At 37.5% G+C, this 22734-nt stretch overlaps 1 protein-coding gene across 23 annotated transcripts in view; it reads left to right on the plus strand.

The window, feature by feature from the left end:
- Positions 1–22734, plus strand: part of NCOR1 (nuclear receptor corepressor 1) — a gene marked incomplete at its 3' end in the record, with an annotated part of 145572 nt that overhangs the window by 42241 nt on the left and 80597 nt on the right. For 15 of the 23 annotated variants that reach the window (XM_082441021.1, XM_082441025.1, XM_082441024.1 and 12 more), the window contains 6 exons: positions 11158–11271; positions 16306–16362; positions 16925–16977; positions 17311–17337; positions 19384–19450; positions 21824–21996. In XM_082441021.1, coding sequence (XP_082297147.1) covers positions 11158–11271; positions 16306–16362; positions 16925–16977; positions 17311–17337; positions 19384–19450; positions 21824–21996 — 491 coding nt within the window. The other 8 variants (XM_082441027.1, XM_082441006.1, XM_082441007.1 and 5 more) reach the window with 3 other exon arrangements.

The raw sequence follows: 22734 nt of genomic DNA on the forward strand, positions 1-22734 counted from the left end.
AGGACTGAGACAGAGCTTGTTTTCGTTTGTTTATGGATTGTGTGCCTTATGCGGATGGCTACTTTGTCATTTTCTTACGTCTAGTGTTTCCTGAAGCCTCTTGTCAGGTATGTGTATAGCACGTGTCTCCTAATTTGTGGCTCGTCATTTCAATTTTTGGGGGGGTGGGGGGGAGGATTTTTTTTTTTTTGAAATTAAGAAAGTGTACAGTTAAAGTGTACACTTTAGTGTACACTTTCAAAGTGTACAGTTCATTGGCTTTTATGTATTCATAAAATTGTGCAACTGTCATCATTATATATTTCCGGAACATTTTTATCACTTTAGAAAGGAACCACATATCTTTTAGCAGCTACTCTATTTCCCTCTCCCCCCCAGCCCCTGGCAACTATAAACCTCTTCTCTCTATATATGGATTTGCCTATTCTGGACGTTTCAGATAAATATAGAATCATAATATGTGACATTTTGACTCCTTTTATTTAGCATGTTTTCAGGAGTCATCCATGCTGTATCTTGTATCAGCACAAAATTCCCATTGCATGGATATACTATGTTTTGTTTATCCGTTCATTAGTTGATGGCATTTAGGTTGTGTTCACTTTGGGATGTTATGAATAGTGCTGCTAGGACACACTAGTTTTTGTGTGGACATGTTTTTTTGGTTCTCTTGGATATATACTAGAAGTAGAATTGGCAGGGTCACATGACAAATCTCTGTTTAAAGTTTTGAGGAACTGCCAAACTGTTTTCCAAAGTGGCTGTGTCATTTTAAATTCCCACCAGCAGTGTATGAGGGAGGGTTTCACCTTCTCTACTTCCTTGTCAACATTTGTTGTTGGTTTTTTAAAAAATAACTATCCTAGTAAATGTGAAGTGGTATCTCATTGTGGTTTTGATTTTCATTTTCTTAGTAACCAATGATGAACATCTCTTTATGTGCTTGTTGGCCATTTGCATATTTTCTTTAGAGAAATGTTCATTCAGATCCTTTGCCCATTTCTTTTTTAGCTGGGTTGTCTTTTTATTGTTGAGTTGTAAGAGTTCTTTATATATTCTACATACTCAGATGTATGATTTGCAAATATTTTCTCTCATTCTGTGGGTTGTCTTTTTACTTTCCTGATCGTATTCGTTGATGTACAAAACCGTTATTTCCTCTATTTGATTCATTCAAATATTTATTGAGCATCTAGGGAGATACAAAAGTGATTAAAACATGGTCAAAGAGGTAAATCAAATGAATAAGTAATAGAAGGCAAGGTATAAGATTCACTGAATCACAGCAGTCAAACGAAAGTGCTGTAGGAAATCAAGAGTGAGATTGCTTCTAGCCTGGAGAGGGGTGTGGGTGGCTGGAAAGTCAGGAACGGGGATTGAGATTAAAATAGAAGACTTCGTCTGGATTGCTAATGAGACTCAGTTTGGACTCTCCTTTGTATTCGTCTTTCCTTTTCCTCTCTCCCTGTCTTAATTTACCCGGACTGTTCATTGTGCTTTTTCCTAGACTTGCCTGCATTTTTACTTTAATGTCTTCTACTGAACTAGGTCCTTTTGGTGTTTTAGGAGGTTTTTTTTTCTTTTTCTTTTTCTTTTTTTTTTCCCTCTGTTTTTGGGAAAGATTCTTGACTTTTTTGCTCTTGGTATTTGATGGTTTTGAGTCTTTTCCATTATGGTTTGATTTTATGCCTTTTTGGCTGGAGTATCATATAGATTTCTTTGCTGGAGCTTTTTCTTCAGCTTCCTCTTCACCTTCATCAGCAAGTTTTGCTTGTTTTCTGTGGAACCTTGCTACCACTTCCAGATATACTTAGGGGTTTCACGTCCTCCTCTTCTTCATCTTCTTACTCTGCATCTTCTAAGTGCTGTCCACTGATAAGTACAAGCCCTGAACTACTTTTAGACCACACGTAGTATTGTTTCAGAGCCCCCCCAGGGAAGCCATTGGCCGTACAGACGTTATCAACCTTGCCAGGGCTGCTTTGCTTAGGCTGCCTCTGCTTCAAGAGTGTGCACTTCATCCTTTGCACCAGCCCCGAAACTGTGACCCTTCCTAAAGATAACCGCTCATTTTCATCATTCTCCACTTTGAAGTGATAATCTTTGTTGGTCTTCAGTTGACAACTAAAAGATAGTTCTGGGGCCTCAGGGGCACACACTTAGGTGGGAGAGAAGGTGGACGGAGATAAGTGACTTCCTTTCAGAGGACAGCTGAGCAGGACAGAGTCATACTGGGGCAGAAAGTTTTTAATTGTGATGAAGTCCAGTTTATTTTTTCTTTCATCACTTGCGCTTTTGGTGTCATATCTAAGAACCTTAATCCAAGTTGCATAATCCAGGGTGACAAAGATTTATACCTATGTTTTCTTCTTGGAGTTTTGTAGTTTTAGCTCTTACATTTATGTCAGTATTTTTGGTGAACAGAATTTCTGTAGATTTTATATGAGACTACCCTGGGACCATTAAAAGAGTTTACTTATATTGTCTTTTTAAAAGTTTTATAGTTTTCTCATCAAATTATTCTTTTTTTTACAATTGATTTTTATTTATTATTTTTGGCTGTGTTGGGTCTTTGTTGCTGTGCGCGGGCTTTCTCTAGTTGTGGTGAGCGGGGGCTACTCTTCGTTTTTGGTGTGCGGGCTTCTCATTGCAGTGGCTTCTCTTGTTGCACAGCATGGGCTCTAAGCACACGGGCTTCAGTAGTTGTGGCGCGTGGGCTCAGTAGTGGTGGCTCGTGGGCTCTACAGTGCAGGCTCAGTAGTTGTGGTGCATGGGCTTAGTTGTTCCGCGGCATGTGGGATCTTCCTGGACCAGGGCTCGAACCCGTGTCCCCCGCATTGGCAGGCGGATTCTTAACCACTGCGCCACCAGGGAAGCCCTCATCACATTGTTCTTAATCCACCAGAAATTGAATTTTTGTGTCTGCCTCAAGGTAGGGGTCAATATTCATTTTTTTCCCTGTATCGATAATTAAAAAGTTCATCCTTTTCCAACTGTTCTACACTTTTAGCTCTATTATAATTCAGGTTTGCATCTGTATATGGATTGATTTCTGGGCTTTGTGGTCTTTGTGTTCTTTGTGGTATTGATGCAGAAATATAATAGATATCCTTCTGATTACTAGAGCTTTATTCTTTTTTTTTCCAGTGAGGCAAACCCCACTTCTGTGGGCATGATTTAGCTTTTTAAAAGTTTTTTACCATCTCATATAACTTTTAGAATCATATTTTTCAGTTTTCCAAAATATCTTTCTGTAATTTTCACTGGAATCATATGTAATACAGAAATCAGTTCCAGGATGACGGTACCTTTATGTTAATGAGTCTTCCAGTCCGTGGCTGTGGTATATCTGTCTATTTAGGAGGGCTTTCATGTTTTATTACTTTCTTTTATATGCCTTGTGTTAGATTCAACTCTAGGGGCTTTATATTTTTGATGCTATTGTTAATAATATCTTTTCAAAAATTATATTTCTTCTAACTGTTGCAGTTTTTTTTTCACATGCTAGAATAACTTTTTTTTAAAAAATTGAAGTATAGTTGATTTACAATGTTGCATTAGTTTCAGGTGTACAGCAAAGTGATTCATATATATATGGTCTTTTTCATATTCTTTTCCATTATAGGTTATTACAAGATATTGAATATAGTTCCCTGTGCTATACAGTAGCTCCTTGTTGTTTATCTGCAGTCTTTTTTTTTTTAAATATATGCCAGCAACCTCCCTAAATTTTCCTTGTAATGTTAATTACTTATTTGTAGATTATTTTGGGTTTTCTATGTAGGTAATGGTCGTATCAACAGTAAAAAAAAAAAAAAAAAAGACAGTTGTTTCTTTCTTTCCAGTTCTTAAACCTTTTCCTTACTTTTCTGTTGCCTTATTGCTCTGCTTAAGACTGCAGTGCAACATTGGGACTTCCCTGGTGGTCCAGTGGTTAAGACTTTGCCTTCTAGTGCAGGGGGTGTGGGTTTGATCCCTGGTCCGGGAGCTAAGATCCCACATGCCTCCGCAGCCAAAAAACTAAAACATAAAACAGAAGCAATATTGTAACAAAATTCAATAAAGACTTTTAAAATGGTCTACATCAAAAAAAACTTAAAAAAAAAACCCTGCAGTGCAACATTGAAAGTGGTTATTCTTGTTCTTTTCTGCTTTTTCAGGAATGCCTTTTACTTTTTACTACCACTGGTTATGATGTCAGTATTATAGACATCCTTCCTCAGATTGGGAAATTCCCATCTGGTCCAGTGTGCTGAGAATTTAATCATGAGGGACACTGAAGTTTACCAAATGCTTTTTCTGCATAAGTTTGTTGATCTAATTATTCTCCTTTAAAATATATTAATAGGATGAATGACATCAGTTATTTTTCTAGTGTTAAATCACCTGTGGATTTTTACGTTTAACCTAACTTAGTCATGATGTATTATCTATTTTTAATAAATTGCTGGACTTGACTTACCAGTATTTATTTTGGGATTTTTGTATCTTATTTGTGAGATAGATAAGCCTGTCATTTTCTTTTCTTATATGGTTCTTGTCTGGTTTGGTAACAGATCATGCTAATGTCATAACCTTTCTAAACTGTGAAATAGTTTAAGATTGTAATTATTTGGTAAAATCAGCTGGATCTATTGGGTATTTTTTGTGTAAAAAGTATTTTTAAATTAGTGATTCAATTTAAAAACATTCACTTCTATTTCTTCTGGAGATAGTTTTTTCCCTCATTTTGGGGAATATAGTTGTATCTTCTGTATCATCAGTTTCTGCTTCTTATTTCCTCTTTGATTTTATTCTGCTCTTTTATAATTTGTAAACATTAACTTTTCAATTTTTTCTTCCCCCTTCTCCCTATGCACTACTTTAACTTCATTCAGCAAGCTTTAATTTATAATGCATTTTATTATCCATCCTGGTTTCCTTTTCAACTCCTGTATTAATAAAAGTGTTCTTTTAAATTTCTTATATATAATGTTTTCTTGACTATTTTTGGTTATTTGATTTCTAACTTTATTGTGGCCAGGGAGTATGGTCTCTAATACCCAGTCTTTTGAAATAATTGGTTCTTGAATTTTGGCCTAGATGATGATCGATTTCATAAAAATACTCTGGGCATACTTGAGAAGAGTATATATTCTCTACTTAAAAAAAATCATCCATATCTTCTCTCATTTTTGTCTGTAACTTATCAATTACCACTATGATTTTGGATTTGTATCTTTTTCCTAGTAGTTCTCAATTTTTAAAAAATTGAGGTAAAAAAAATTGACATGCAACGTTATATTAGTTTCAGGTGTATAACATAATAATTTTAAAAAAAAATTTTTTTTATTTATTATTTATTTATTATGTTCATTTTTGGCTGTGTTGGGTCTTCGTTTCTGTGTGAGTGCTTTCTCCAGTTGCGGCCAGTGGGGGCCACTCTTCATCGCGGCCCGCGGGCCTCTCACTATCGCGGCCTCTCTTGTTGCGGAGCAGAGGCTCCAGACGCTCAGGCTCAGGAATTGTGGCGCACGGGCCTAGTCGCTCTGCGGCATGTGGGATCTTCCCAGACCAGGGCTCGAACACGTGTCCCCTGCATTGGCAGGCAGACTCTCAACCACTGCGCCACCAGGGAAGCCCTAACATAATGATTTTATATTTGAATGTATTGCAAAAAGATCTCCACAATAAGGCTAGTTAACCATCCATCACTACATATAGTTACAGAATTTTTTTTCTTGTGACGAGAACTTTTAAGATCTACTCTCTTAGCAACTTTCAAATATACAGTACAGTGTTAACCATAGTTACCAAGCTGTACTTTACATCTCCATGACTTATTTATTTTATAATTGGAAGTTTGTACCTTTTGACTATTCACCCATTTGGTCCATCTCCCCCCTGCCCCTGCCACCACCAGTCTGTTCTTGCATCTACCAGCTCCTGTTTCTTCCCCTCCCCTCTCCTCCTTCCTTCTTTCCCCTCTTTCCTTCCTTTCTTTCCTTTTCTTTCTTTCTCTCCTTCCTTTCCTTCTTGCCTGCCTTCCTTTCCTTCTTTCCTTCCCCTCCTGTCTTTCTTTCAAGACTCCACACGTGAGTGAGACCCACCAGTATGCGTCTTTCTCCATCTGACTTCACTTAAAGTAATGCCCTCAGGGTCCGTCCATATTGTTGCAGAGGATGAGAGTCCATTCTTTTTTTAATGGGTGAATGATAGTCCATTGTGTATATATACCACATCTTCTTTATCCCTTCACCTGTTGGTAGACACTGAGGTTGTTCCCATGTCTTGGCTACTGTGAATAGTGCTGCAGTGGGGCCCGCTAGTACCAGCATCTACGCAGTGGGGGAGCTCCCAAGAGTGGCTGCTGCCAGTGTCTTGTGTCCCAAGGGTGAGCAGTGGCCGGGTCCCCCCCCCCCCCCCCCGGCCTCTCTGGGAGACTCTCCAAGACCAGCAGGTTCATATTAATATGGAAACATGGGCCCCTGATTTTATTGATGCTTCTCTTCATCTCTTCTGTCATGAAAGGGAAACTAAACACAAAATATGCCCCAGGAAAGTATGTCCCAGCCTAAATTCAGATGCATGCTAGGATTCCAAGATTTCTGCCTTTCAGCCCAGCTCTTGAAGAAATTTATACAGTGGCAGATGCAAGATTTCTCTGTAGAAGAGACTCAGGAATGGTGATGTGTTTGCAAGGAAGAGCTGGGGCTAAACTGTCTTTTAGGCAAACTTTATTTGCCTAAAACTAGGCTTGTTTGGAGTGAGCTGCCAAATCTGCTAGTGAATTCACATTGCCCTGGGAAGCCTGCTTTTTGGAAAGTCTTCAAGAAGTATTGAACTTTCAAAAAAGTCTGAAAACTATAATTGACCCTATATGTGAAGGCTCGTGAACTAAACTGGGTTCTGACAATGTGGACAGCAACCTCCCAGTTACCGCTTTCCATTCTCAAGTGGCGCTGCTTCAGCTCTTGTAAAATCCTCAAATTCCTACCTTAATGGCCAGGAGGAAATCAAACTGTGGAACTAGTCTGCACCTCCGAAGCCCCAGCAACCCCGAACTCTGTTATCCTCCCTTTCATTTCCCATTTTGACCCCTTTTAATGATGACCACCCCCCCCCCAAAAAAAACTGCTGCAGTGAACATGGGGGTGCATGTATCTTCTTGTTTATGTTTTTTTCTTTGGATAAATACCCAGAAGTGGAATTGCTAGATCATATGGGAGTTCTATTTTAATTTTTTGAGGAACTGTTTCCGTAGTGGCTGCACCAATTTACATTCCTAGCAACAGTGCACAAGAGATCCCTTTTCTCCACATCCTTGCCAATGCTTTGTTTACCATAAAGTCTGCTTTGCCTTATACTGATGTAGTTAGATCAGCATTCTTTTGGTTGATATAGGTTAGTATATGTTTTTCTTTCCCTTTACTTTCTGTGCTTGTATTTTAGGTATATCTCTTATATAAGTATGTATCTGGGTTTTGTTTTTTATTGAGTCTGGCAAACTGTCTTTCCACAGGGTAATTTAGTTCTTTTAAATTGACGATGATGTTCCCTGGTGGTGTAGTGGTTAAGAATCCGCCTGCCAATACAGGGGACATAGGTTCGAGCCCTGGTCCGGGAAGATCCCACATGCCACGGAGCAACTAAGCCCATGTGCCACATCTACTGAGCCTGCGCTCTAGAGCCCGCGAGTCACAGCTACTAAGCCCACACTCTGCAACTACTGAAGCCCAGGCGCCTAGAGCCCGTGCTCCGCAACAAGAGAAGCCACCGCAATGAGAAGCCCACGCACCGCAACGAAGAGTAGCCCTCGCTCACTGCAACTAGAGAAAGCCCACGCGCAGCCAAAAATAAATAAATAAAATAAATAAATTTATTAAAAAAAGAAAAAAAAATTGATGATGATGATTGGTAATATCTCAATTATTTTTAAACTATTTTATGCTTTCTATTTGTCTTTTTTTTTTGGCCTCACCATGTGGCATGTGCGCTCTTAGTTCCCTGACCAGGTAATGAACCCATGCCCCTGGCAGTGGAAGCACAGAGTCTCAACCACTGGTCCGCCAGGGAAGTCCCTGTCCTGTCTTTTTTATGCTGATACTGATGTTCTTGTTTGTTTTTTCCAACCCTTATTTTGGATTGATTGTCTTATTCCATCTTCTCCTGCTCCACCAGTTTGGATTTTATACATTATTTGTTTGTTTATAGTGGTTCCCCAGAAATTTTAACAGTCTGTTTAACTTGAAGCCTAAAACTAAGTAGTATCTTAACCAACTTCTTGAGTATAGGAGGGCAGAGAATTTCTTGATTTCTTTCTTTCCTCCCGACTTTTATGCTATTGTTGTCATATATTTTAGTTCTTTCTTATTTTCTTAAAACTGCCAAAGACATTATTATTTTATATGGTCAATCTTCATTTCGGTTCACCCACATATATGTCATCTTATTTGCCCGTCATTCCTTCTTGCAACACAGATCTTCTTCCATTTGTGAGAATGTGCTTCCTCTTGAAGAACATCTTTTAGAATTTCCTTTAGTGAGGATCTGTTAGCTGGAGAGTTCAGTGTTTGTTTGGTTTTTATAACTTAACTGTTGTCTTTTACTTATGCCTGTTATTGAAAGGTATCTTTGTTTGGAATGTGGTTATTTTCTCAGTTTTCCCTGCATGCTGTCTTTTTCCTTTCATTGTGAAGAGATCAGCCCTTAGTCTAATTTGTGTTCTTTTGTGGAGAGTCTGAATTTTCTCTCTGGCTGCTTTCAGTAACTTTTTCTTTGAGTGCTGTTGTTTTACTATGATTTCTTTAGGAGTGGGTGTTTTTTTTTTTTCAATCTTTCCAGGTTGAGACTCACTTGACTTCCTGAATATGTTAGAGTTTTTCATGAGTTCTGGAAAATTGCTTAGCCATTATCTTTTTTACAAAACCCTTTCCTACAGTTTCTTTATCATCTTTTGAAAGTCCTGTTAGATGTAATATTTTATCACTCTGTCTTCCATGTCTCTTAATTGCTTTTCTTTCCCGTTTTTTCCTTCTTCAGGCTTCATTATGTTCAGTATCTTCATTTCTGGCATATCTGCTGTCAAGTGTGTTTTCAATTTCAGTAATTATGTTTTTATTTTAAACATTTATTTATTTATTTGGCTGCACTGGGTCTTAGTTGTGGCACGTGGAATCTTTTAGTTGCAGCATGCATGTGGATCGAGTTCTCCGAGCAGGAATTGAACCCATGCCTGCTGCATTGGGAACGTTGGAGTCTTACCCACTGGACCACTAGGGAAGTCCCTCAATAATTATGTTTTTATTGCTGGAATTTTTATTTGACTCATTTAAAAAATCTGCTTGGTCATTTAAAAAATATCCCCCCCTTGCCTTTTTTTAATATGTTGAGCCCTCTTTTATTTATTAAATCATATTAGATTTATTGACAATTTTTTTAAGTCTTAGTGAGTCTTATCCTTCTGGGTTGGTCATATTTTTACTTTTCTTTAGTTTCTTCATGTATAAAATAGTAATAATACTAATAACACCAACTGAATCATGAGATTGTTGTATGAGTTGAGATAATGAATGTATTATATAATGTGTCACATAGTGAATGCTCAGTAATATGTAACCCATTAAAATAATTAAAAATAATGAGACATAGTGTATGACTTATGAGATATACAGGAACTATAGATTTTGTTGAAGAATATAAAAGACAACTTGAGTAAATAAATACAGCAGAATAGAAACACAGTATTAATAATGTGAGCTCATGTTAATTCACATTTTATACAATTTCAATAAAAATTCTAGCTAAATTTATTTTTAAAGTTTGCCAAAATTATCGTAAAGTTAATGTAAAAGAATAGGTGAGGAAAGTTTGTTTGTTTTGTTTTGTTTTTAGACTTTCTGTTACTGTGGTTTTGTCCCAGGGCTACTTAGCTACTAAGAACAAAATGTGATTTCCTGAAACTTGTTTATTTCTTTCTCTGCACCTACTTAACGGGGATTCTAAAAGAAGGCCCTCTGAACAAAGGAATAAAAGGGCATGGTTGAAGAACTCATTCCCATAAAAATGATCTCAGAACTCCAAGTATCTTTTGCTCACACAGATAGCAGGTTGAGAGTACTTTCTGTTCCAAAGTGGAAGTGGTCCTCAAAGCTTCTCTCTTGGAGGATTTTTATCCTTTCATTTGGGTACGGTCTGACTTAAATGACTAGGAACCTTGACTATCAATCTTACTTGGCAGTATAGGTGACTTTTTTTCTGCTAGGCCTTTGGTAGACTTAACCATCTTTACCTAATGTCTTTTTTATCATTTCATTCAGTGAACTTATATCCATGTAGCTATTTGTTGAGCATTTACTAGGTATCAGGCACTAGTTAGGTGATGGAAGACAAAAAGCAGTGAACCTAGCTGAGTCCTTACTTACTTCATTAATAATTGTAGGTAATAGGTACTGACTGTTTATAGTTGTGCTTGACATATATTGAGTCATTTAATCTCTCAGAAAGCTATGTGGTAGGTAGGATTAATATCCCACTTTACATGTGAGGGGTTTATATACTTGCTTAAGATTGAGGTCCTAGGATCAAAGCACTTGTAAAGGGCGACCCTGAGGCTGAATCCTGGGCACAGTAATTCAGGTAGGCTCCTGCTTTGTGATTGCACACACCAGCAGTCCATATTCTTTTGGTTTTCCCAGGGCGTCTTCGCTATAGAATATAAAGTTTGGCAGGGGAGTAGGGTAGAGGATGGTGCTGTGCTGACTTAAGGATTAACCCTTAAACGTTCTACCGTACTCTCCCCGCCAGACATTAACACATACTGTGTATGTATAACACAGAAAAGCATTATTACAGTGCCACAAAAGGTCATTGTGATAGAGGTAGATGGGGTACCTTCATATGTTTAGATTCTCTTACTATTTTGCTTTAAATTTATCAGAATTAAAATATAAAAGGATTTTTCAAATGATGACTTATGTTGTTTGGTTATTAGTCAAAATAAATCTGATTGGGTTCGTTAGAGCCTTTGGGTCCGGTCCATTAGGCCCTAGTAGATTAAGTGATTACCCTATAGAATCGGCAAAGCATTGCTCAGAAGCATGTGTTATCTCTGGTGATTAATTACTCGTGGGGCTGCTGTGCAGCAGATGCCTGACTCTTCGTTTCTGGGTCTCTTAGCAACAGCTCGAAGAAGAAGCTGCTAAACCTCCAGAGCCTGAGAAGCCTGTGTCCCCTCCTCCCGTGGAGCAGAAACACCGCAGTATTGTCCAAATTATTTACGATGAAAATCGGGTAAGTTCATGCCGTTCCCGACGGCACAGGCCTTTAAAACCACTGGACTATGCCTTTTCCAGTCATCTGTGTATTCTGTGGTAATATTAATTGTATTAACCTGCTTTCTGTTATAATTTTTAATGTTCTTAAACTTTGACTGAAGCTTGGTGTTTTTTCTTTATGTACTGAAGAAAAGTTGATAGTTGTGTCTTAAATTATTTAATATTTCATTTGCATGTTATATGGTATAATACTATTTTGTGACAGTATAAATTTATCAGCTGAGTCTCTCTCCTGTTATATAAAGAGTGGTAAGCAATTGTGTAGCACATAATACAGCCATTCTGTAGTTTTTCACTTTATAAGCAACATTTAATGCCAAATACACTATTCTAGTAGACATGGTCATTGGACGTGGAAACGACTTGCATTATCTGCTTCAGAACTGATAGCTGGGCTGTGCTTTGAATTTTAGTTACAAAGTATGAGGCCATTGACCTTTAGGTCAACTTTCTTTTTTAGGTTTGTTAAAATAATTTCTTCTTTCATACTTATAATTAAAAGTGTCCCCGGATTTAGGAAAGCCAGGCCTCAATTCTATGAATAATTTTGTGATGCTGAAGTTGGTTTTTGGCCAGAATCCAGCCCAGGAACTAGCAGTTAAAGGGAAACTGATTTCACCTTAATGTGAAGAAAACCTTTCAACAGAGCTGCTTAACACTGGGCTTCCAGAAGCCCCCAGTTCAAGAAAGAATTATATGCTTTAAGTACTGTGGTAGAGAATTGGCTTGTCAGCTTAAGGTGATCATAAGGTAGAAGCTGGGGATCGTCATTTCAGTTTATTTGCCTTGTAGTGAGTGGAGTCTTACACAGGCATCCTGTAGCAAGGTTAGCCCAGATCCTAAAGGAAATTGACCTTAAGAAAAGCAGCTGTGAGATAGTCATTAAATACACTTGTATAGGAATGATCTTGGACTCAGGTGTACGTGTGTGTGTAGATAGATAACCGAAAGTCATCAGGTATACAATACTTAAGGAATTTTAAGTCACTGAGAGGCAGAAATGTGGGCAATTATTACTAGTTCCTTGACTGGGTTCAAAATCAGTCCAATTTATTGGGCAGAACAACCTACGTGAAGATGAGTCCAGTGAGGGTGAAGGGCAGTCGGTGGAATGAGTGATGAGGACCCCTCAGGGCATGCCTGGAGGGCAGTGACGCTGGGGTCCTTGCAGGGATGTGGCCCAAGGCCAACAGGTGCTCCCTTGTTTAAGAGAAGTAAGGTACTTGGATTTTATATGAAATCTCCTGCTTTTAAAAAGCACACTGGAGAGCAAGAAAGTACTTCTGAGGGCTGATAGGCTTCATGGCCAGTTTGTGACTTCAGGGGTAAAGCAAATAGGGATTAGAGCTGATAATAATGGAAAAGGATCTTATAAAGTACTGACTTCTTTCTTAGTATGAGTGACTTTTCAAATACATTGAATTCAATGATATTTATTAATTGATTGAGTTTCTTAATTAGCCTTCTCTTACAGGCCTAATAAACAGTTCCAATGTTAGTGAATTCTGCGGTTGCCTGACTAGGATGTGAGGACTGAAAACTATTGAACAAGATCTGATAGAGAATTCAGTTTGTGTTAATTTATATATATGTATTTTTTTTTCATTAGCTAGTGTAGTAAATGTTCCTTGATGCCCATCAGCAGAAACGAAAGCTCCTTTTAGACCTCTTCTTGCCATTTTAGCATTTACAATTCAGTTTGTTACACATTCTGTGAAGAATAGAAGAACCAAACTTGAAATCTGTCTTAATATTAGACTTGCAATGAGGATTGTTTTTAATTCAGTAACTGTAGAAATATCTTTCAAAAAATAGGTTCTTTTTGTATCCCCTGCTGCTAGTCGTCTGCCTTGGTGGTGCTTGTGCAGTAGACCCTGGATGGTAGCAGAAGTCCCCGAGGGGCGTGTTGGGAGCAGGCCGGCTTTCTCACCACTGACCCTTGCCTGCGTCTTCCTCCTCACCATGCTGCCTTTTGTTAGACCTTCACTGCCTTTGTAGCTTTTTGTCATGAATGACCTTACCTATTTTGACACCGAGGGCACAGAGCAATGGGGGGCAACAAGAGTACATCTCCCTCTTGTTCCTTGTTTGACAGTGGCAGATACTGGTTGGCAATTAAGCCAAATGTGGCCCAAGAGATAGGGGCCCTTATCTCGTATGAGGCATCTTTCTTCTATTTAGAAAGTTAGTGCGAGGCAGAAAACTACCTCAAACTGACTGTTAGTTTTAAAATTGGCTTCCTGGGAGAAAAATTGCCTTGTATCACATTTAAACTTGAGGCTAGGATTCATTTAGTCTCCAAACAGACTCTTCTCCTGGACTGTTTTTAACAGTTCACTTTGCTGTTACCCTTCCCACTTGTAGGTTCCAAAAATGTTTGTAAATGCTCTAATTTCGGCATTGTAATACGTATAGAAAAGAGGGGGTGTGCAGTGAAGCTTTCAGGAACATGTTGTTTATATTTTGATTGAATGATTTGCAAGTTAACATGGCACCAGAAGAAAGAAAGTGATTGACAGTGGAGAATGTACTTAGTGCCAACAACCTCTGGTCACCACAGCCATCGTCCTAGAAACTATCGATTTCTCTCTCTTTGCCACTCTGCAGACTTGGTTAATCAATGAAGAGCCTCAGTCCTGCCTCCTGGATATTGGTCTGGTCAATTGCTTCTCTCTTCCTCCTTCGCCAGTTGCTTGATTGGAGCCCTCACCTCTCATAGATGCTGAGTTTCCTTCCTTCAGTCTTTTTTTTCTTTCTAATCCATCCTTCATATTTGAGCCCCCTGACGTGGTTCTCCAAATAAAACCTTTTGATGATTTCCCCCTTTCTACAGAGTAACCCAGCCTTTTCATCAGTGCTTACATGCCTGCCTGGCTGGCCTGTGGCCCAATACTCCTTTCTTAGCCATACCCTACCAGAACAGGTGTGAATGTTCCCTTGACGTTAGTAATTTACCCTGTGATGTTGCCCCTGCCGTCAGGCATCCCCGTGGCTTGCCTTTCTTGTCTGTTGAGTGCACTCGACTTCAGGACCCAGCTCAAGTATCATTTTCTCTATGAAGCCTTTCAAGACTCCTTATCTTCCTACACCAGGAAGGATATCTTATTCATTGTTTCCTTAGTGTCTCGCAGGTGCCTGGCACATAGAACATAGTCAACATATGTTTGAGGCATTAATTACTTCTATCTGTAGACTTAGAATAAAATTATATTATGTAAATGTGAAGGTTTTAAATTAATTTTTTTCTGCCAAACGATAGGTTAATCTGTTCTTAGCAGTTAAGCCAACATGAAGTCAAATATGTAATAAAATTTTGCAAAACTTAAATCTTGGGATATGCAAACACCTTAAATATCAGCCTTTAAAATTAGCCCTGAAGAGGTAAGTGCCTTTACATAATAGGATACCAGTAAATATTTGTCATGATATGATTTCCCCCTTGTCTCTCAGTATTCTCTGTTACAGCCTCACTTAGCCTGCCTGTTCTTGGCATAGACTCTGTGTAACGTGGAGTGCCTCAAGAAAGCAGGTTTAAACGTTGGAGAGTGTAGGTCGTCTAGAGAGAATCAGCTGTAGGTGCTAGATATTCCAAATTTATCATCTGTGATTATGTTGTTTGTGTGTTATTTAACATATTACCTTAAAGCTAATAAATTTTCTGAGAATTACATTTTGGCTTTTTGAGATTAGAACATTGTTCTCAACTGCAGACTGTTTTGATTGTTGTAACTTGGGGGAGGGGTGGAGTGCTGCTGGCATCTAGTGGGTAGAGGCCAGGGGTACTACTGAATAGCCTACAGTGCACAGGACAGCCCCCATGACAAAGAAATGTCTGGCCCAAATGTTAATAATACCAAGGTCAACAAATCGACTTAAAACTATCTACAGAAATAGCATTAGCTATGCAAGTTCAGTGGTTTTTTATAGTTTTGTATATGATATTTTTGATATGTTTATTTCTCATCTTAATAACATTTTAAGTTTCTTGGAGTTTGGAAAGTGCATTACACTACTTTGAGCTTCCTTTGCTAATTAAACATAGTTCTTTTCACATAATATATGCTAAATAAATATTTGAACTATTGTAATTGATAAATGAAAAGGATAATGTTTATTTTAAGGGAACATCTTTCTTTACACTTGGGGATACTGATTGATTCCATTCCCATTTGTGTGTTGCATCAGAAGCCCTGGAGAGTTTCCCAGCCACAGTGCGTGGACGTGGGAGTCTCTGCAGTGGGCAGTGAGCCCTTGTTGTTACTAGTGAGCATGTGCTGGGGCAAGAGAGAGATCTGAGAACCCCCGACACATTTGCTGGATGTCAAATTCCAGCTTAAACAGCTTTAGTATTGAATTTTGTTATATTTCATTTGTCTATTAAAGGTAGATTTCTGTTAGATAGATAGCACTTTGGTCTAGATGATTTTACTTTTGAAAAAGGCATGTAAAAGTATATAATTCAACATTTATTTATTACTGAATACTTTGAGTAATTCAAACTAGTTGTTTTCTCTATTGTTATTACTAAGGTTTTCTTATAATTGGAAAATATGCTCATTATAAGCTTTTCTTCAAAGAGATCAACTTGGCTTACCGTAGTAAAGATTGGCAACTTTAATTAAGATTTAAAAACATAAAATACCATAAAGACATTGAGTTGAAGTATTAAAAATGTTTGAAGGATTCATTTCTAATAGTGAATATCTGTTCCCTCTCCCTGGAATCTTAATATCTATTTGTTTTTAAGAACTTACCAATTCTTTAGGTTTTGCTTTCAATACAAATGTTCAGATTTGACTGAATTTCGTGAGGGAGTTATGAAAATAAAATTAGAGAGTATTTCAGGCTATCATATGAAAGAAGAATATTTGGAAATAAGGATAAGTTTGACTGTGGATTAGTATTTAGGTAAATATTATTAAATTGGAAGTGATTTTGCATTTAGGTAATGTAATTTTTAATTATACAATATAATAATGTTTTTATCTAGAAAAAAGCAGAAGAAGCTCATAAAATATTTGAAGGTCTTGGCCCAAAAGTTGAACTGGTAAGTAAGAAATTTCTTTTTTCATGCCTAGTGCTCTTTTTGTAGCAGTTTTTCTTGGGATAAAATGGAATACAGTCACTTACTTTGGGATGAGAGTGATGTAGCTGGGCAGTAAGGGTGATAAGCTTGAAATAATGTGCAGGAACTTGGTTACCTTTGCAGAAGCATTTTCCTGATTGTGTTTTTGCCTGAGCAGCCATTTAATCACTCGGGTAGAAGGAGAAAGAAGTAAGAACAGAAATAGAAAGCTCTTTGAATCATACTGTTAGGGTAATATTGGTGTTAAATCCTCCTTTGCCCTTGAGATTAAAAAAATCTATGAATGAATTTATTATGGGATACAATGGATTTATGAACTTTCTTAGAGCAGTGGCATTGTTAGGAGATGGGGTGGACAGAGTTATTCAGGGAACCTGAGTCTGGAGGTTTTGGTAGGGCGTCTGTTGTGTAGACCCAGTAGTACTGTACCTCGGCTTCCATTGAGATAGAAATTGTGTCTTTGTCTCTTCATATACATATGATGTACAACATTTTGTATATAAATGTTTGATTTATTTTATAGCCACTCTATAACCAGCCATCAGATACCAAGGTGTACCATGAGAACATCAAGACGTAAGTATTGATCATCTTTGGAGTTCTTCAGTTAAAGACCGTATATTCTATAAAGAGATCATTTTTATGTTATCTGCTGACATAGTAGTATAATATAGTGTAGGTGTGTTTTAGATTTGTGTAATTTGCTGTCGTTTTACTATATGTTATCTTCCTCTGGCTTCTTGGGGGTTGGGGTAACAGCTTTGAGTTTCCGAGGCCAAAAAATGAAATAAATTATTGCATAAAACTAGCTGGTTTTATAATCTGCTAGTAAAAAAGGTGGATACTTAACATTGAAATGGCTTACCTTGAGGCTTGAATTTTTTGCCTCCTGTTTTGTCTTTTTTTCAGTGGAGTACCTGCAAGGCGCATGATGAAGTAAGATAATGAAGCTTTTTCATTTAAGACTAGTGATGACACCGTCCCCCACCAAGCCACATCTGCCATTGCAAAGTAGAAGTGCCACGGATCATTTTATCATTATTCAAAATCCTATTCTAGGGAAATCCCTTCCATGACTCTTGCTAATGACGGTATTTGTAGACCCTTCTGCCATTTCATGTCCTGGTGCCTTGGAAGCGCTCAGCCACCTCATGTGGGCGAGGAGACTGCTCCAGGTTGTAGTTTGCTTAGCCTTGCTCATCCCAGACACCAGGCCTTTATGGATGCACATTTTGGAATGAGAAAATAAGTGAAAAGAAAACCTAATTTACTGATCTGATTGAAGTAAGAGAGGAAGCTAGATAGGTATCTTTTTTTTTATTATCATATTTTAAGAGAATTTTAGATGAATTATTCTTAGTTTGTAACAAAAATGTGATATTTCTACTTTATATGTTTTATTAAGTATAACCAGAACATTATACTTATTTACTAGTACCGTTACTAATGAGCACATTGCTATTTATATATATATATATATATCTATCTTTTTTTTTTCTTTTAAAAAATTTTCTTACTGAGAGTATGTGCAATAGTTGACTACTTTGCAGAACTGGTGGCAAATATAATTTGCATGGTAGTATGCATGACAAAAATTGAAATTTGAATAATTTTAACTTTTGTTAAGTAAGTGGTTTATAATAAAAGTCATATACTTAGAATTTTTCTGTGAGATGCTGCTATGGGCTTGACAACCCTTAGAAGTAGGTTAGGCAAAACTCATATAAAATATACCTTGTTTTGGAACTGTTTCGCTGTTTTAACATTTTTACAAAGGAGAATAGCAGATAAAATCTAGTTGGCTACTTTTAATGATTTTTTTTTCCGCAAAGCTTCCGTTATGTTTGTGTTCTGTCTTTTCCCTGATATTAGCTGCACAGCAGCCCTGATTTATTTCATGTTAGCTACATTGCCTACTACAGTGCTTATCACACTGTCCTGAGATGGGGTTCTTCATTTAAATTCTTAGGAAACATTTTAAGTTATATTTATTGATTGTCATTTGCTTTTGAGTAGCACATAATTACAATGAGAGCAAACTGAATATATGGTAATGCTCCTACTGTACATCACCTTGTGAAATATCGTTTACTCAGCTGCATGCGTCTATATGAATCGTTCAGTAGCTATTCTTTCATCACCGTCATTTGCTTTGTATGAAATAGCAAACGTTCCTTTTAATAATTCTCTTCATCTCTCGGCTACTTTTCCATATAGCCAGCTCCTGACTGTCCATGCTTATTTGAGTGGAGCCAGTGTCAGTGTTAGTCCTGAGTGGCAGATAATCCAAAAAATTACTTCTACTTGCCTTGGCTTTGTATTTATATTTGAATAATCAGCTTGAAATCCTTTCTGGAAGTAGGTGGGGTATAAATATTTATATCTGAGCCTGCATGTCATTGTTTTTGAAGGTTGCAGTGCTTCCAATTTGAAAAGTGAAACTATTACACTAAGTTATAAGGGAAGTCTTCCTGTCCTGTCATGTTGGCCTCCGTGGCGTCTTAGAGTGTATTGTGTTGTTTCTCTGTAAAGCAGAAGCCGCCTCTGTGTTGGTGTACTCCCACAGGAGGGAGGGCAGCACATACCTGAGGGAGGAGATAACTTTAAAAGCTCCGCCTTCTCTTACGCCCCCCTCCCTCCAAGAGTGTGCCAAGGTGTTTATCTCACGAGGGTTCTTAAGGAGAATCAGTAACTGTGTAATCAGAACTTGAAAATAATATTTGCCTTACAATTGAATGTAATAACTAAAAATGAACTATTTGTATTAAAGTCTTACTATAGAATGGGAGGAATTTTAGTCAGTTCTAATTATTGCAGGAGTCTTATTTTGCAGGGTGAAAAAAATTAGGGTTAACTTTGATTACATCATATATTCTTAAGTGATCTTCGCTTGTTTTTCAGTGTCTCTGAAAACAAAAAAGTGAATGCATTATTAAATTGTACTTTTTCTTAATGTCATACAACCATATTTTTCTCTTCTAGAAACCAGGTGATGAGGAAAAAACTCATTTTATTTTTTAAAAGAAGAAATCATGCAAGAAAACAAAGGGTGAGGTCCTATCCTTGTTAACTGAAATTTGTGCAACTTTCCCGTCCGCGCTTCTTCAGGCATTCGCTTTCCCATTGTAGTGAGAACGGTTCTTGATCACACATGAGAACAGGTGCTGATTTAGACAGTAACTATAGATGTGACGTAAATATAAAACTAATTCTAGCAACATTTTGATGTCATAAATCACATTTAATATCATTATCAAATTAATTTCTTTGGTCATCTGTGTATAACATTTTCATCTAGCCAAAATAAAGAAAATGGTGAGTAGTTAAAAAAAAAATATGAAAGAGAAATAGGATGATCTACATTTAGTCTCTTAACCCTCAAACAAATGTGGGTAAGTTATGGTCATGCTGATAAGACATCACTGTTCTTTCTTATTAGAAACTGGGTCAGCTAAAGTTCAGCTTTTTCAAATTCACATCGTTTTTCATATTTATTATATGACTTGCAGCCTAAAAATTTTGTGGTTATAATCTTCATGGAAATTAAGTTACAGAAAATATAATGCCAGTATTCTTATTTTTATAGTGTGTTCCTACTAATTTTAGACAGACTATTCATTTAAATTGTTTTTTAGTGAATAAATGATGTTCTTTGATTCACATCAGAAATGAACTTTGTACCTTGTATTTAAGGACCTGGCAGTTTAATGAATTGTAAGGGTCAACAGCTTTTATTTGGTGTATAACTTCTAACGTTCTAATTTGCCAGTCTAGTCCTTCAGATACTTTCTTAAATTACCGGTCTTGAATCTTTTTTTTTTTTTTTTTTTTTTTTTGGCCAAGAGCATACACATATAAATAAGAAATTAGCTAAAGTATTTTTTTCTATCTGATAATTTTGTTGTAATTATGGTGTAATTGCTAAATTTGCTATCTGGAGACACAAACACAGAAGCACGGACTTTGTTTTCATACGTCACAGGGTATTTAGTTATGAAGTTTATATGTTCATTGATTTGCTTAATAAATACTTATTGGCCATTTCCTTTGTCCCACGTATTATTCTACAAAGGGAGCGGGCAGCCATGTGGCTTTAGCCCTTAGGGAGCCTGAGGAGTAAGGGGGCAGGTGAGGCTGCAGGCGATGGCAGTGTTGTGGTCTTACGATGGCACAGGACGTACAGAGGAGCATGAGCGCGTGTAAGGGGACAGCTGGCGCAGATATGAATCCTGAGGGGTGTTGCACAGGAAAACCAGTCCTCTGCAGACTTCCACAAGCAGTGGGAGCAGCTCACAGGAAGGTCTGGGGAGTGGAGGGAGTGTGGCAGGTTGGAGAGGGCTGGGCTGGGACTGAGCTGGGAGGGTGGCGAGGAGTGAGGCTGCGCAGGGAAGCCAGGGCCGGGTCGTGCACAGCCCAGGCAGGGGTCATGAGGCGGCTTTGGGTCAGATCCTGAGGGCGGCTTTTAAGTGTTTGAGCTGAGGAAGTGAAATGTTGAGCTCTGTGTTTTAAGAAGTTGCATCTGGTTATGCCATTCAGGGTGCATGGGAGTCATGTAGGAAGGAGGCCGTTGCTTGAATCCAGATGAGACCGAGGGGGCGGCATAGTGCTGAGCGCAGGTGGAGGCCCAGGAGTGGACAGGCTATGAGGAGACGGGGCATGGGGAAGGCAGTGCTTTCCCCTCGCGGCTGCTTCCTGGAGCTGACCGTGTGGCAGGCCCTTTCATTGTCTCACACCCACGGTCTGGGTCTTGTAGTGCACGGTTCTGTTTTTCTTCTTCTCTGTTTAAAAAATGAGATCATACATTATTCTTTTCTCTAAAAGCATTCGTTCTCAATTTCATGTAGTTTACTGCATTTCTTTTTATCATAAAGTACAAACAATTTCTGCCTTTTCCAGACTGTCAAAAATGTTCGTTATATGGCATTATTTGTAGTAAGAAAAAACTGCAAGTAACCATAACGTCCAGCAGTAGAGGGATGGTTTAAGTGTGAGTGTTTTCTCTCACATATTGGAAGGATAACAACAAAATGTTAATCCGCTTGCCTTTGGGATTATGAACTATTTACATATTTCTATTTCTCATTTTCCATTTTTTTTGACAGTGAAGATGTAATTGTTATCAGAGTGGCTCATCATTTAGTTTGTTAATTTGTGTAGTCTTAATATTAACTTAATATTAACTAAAAAAAAATATTAACTAAAAAATCCAGCCACGATAGGCTCTATGTGTTGATCTTTCGTAGAAAACAGCTCCCTTTCTTTCTCTTCTTTCAGATCAAGGACAGCTTTTCATTCACAGTTGAGTCATAGGCCACATGTACTTCTGACTTAGCCTTAAGAAGTAACCTTTACTTTAAAGTATTAGGTTTGTCAGAATCACAGAGTTTAGTTTAATTATTAATTTGCTACGGGTATTTAATAGGAGCAAAAAATCTGCCAACGTTATGATCAACTCATGGAGGCATGGGAGAAAAAAGTGGACAGAATAGAAAATAATCCTCGGAGGAAAGCTAAAGAAAGCAAAACAAGGGAGTATTATGAAAAGCAGTTTCCAGAAATTCGAAAACAAAGAGAACAGCAAGAACGGTTTCAGCGGTAAGTGGTTTGATGTTTAATGGCTATGCTGTTTTCCTTTGAATCATACTTTTTTGATCCTTCACAGTATTTATTGTTACCTGAATCTAATCATTAAGAAAGTTCATAAAGAACTTTTATTATGTTTTTCCTCTTTTTTTTTAACGGAAGTATAGTTGATTTACAGTGTTGTGTTAATTTCTGCTATATAGCAAAGTGATTCAGTTTTATATATATATATATATATATACACACACACATTCTTTTTAATATTCTTTTCCACTATGGTTTATCACAGGATATTGAATACAGTTCCCTGTACTATACAGTAGGGCCTTGTTTATCCATTCTATATATAATAGTTTACATCTGCTAATCCCAAACTCCCAATCCATCCCTCCCCCACCCCTTGGCAACCACAAGTCTGTTCTCTGTGTCTCTGAGTCTAAGAACTTTTATTTTGAATATAAAACTTCATTATCAGCTAACAATGTTTATGCCTTAGTGAATTTAATATTAATTTTTTATATTTAATCATGCTGTTGAATCTAAATTTAAGTGAATATTTTGAAATTAATTCTTCAGTTCTTGAAAATGCTCATTCCTTTGGAAATGAGTTAGTAAGAATAGACTTGAATGTCTCACAGTTCTTCGTTACCTCCCAACATGATCAAAACTCTTAAATTGATTGCTAATTGAGAAATTCTTTGTTATTGGTATGTAGTTTCTGATTTCTTTTTACTTTTAGAGACCAAGTAC

Source organism: Balaenoptera physalus, assembly GCF_965194825.1.
Source record: "Balaenoptera physalus genome assembly, chromosome: 20".
NCBI classification, from domain to species: Eukaryota; Metazoa; Chordata; class Mammalia; order Artiodactyla; family Balaenopteridae; genus Balaenoptera; species Balaenoptera physalus.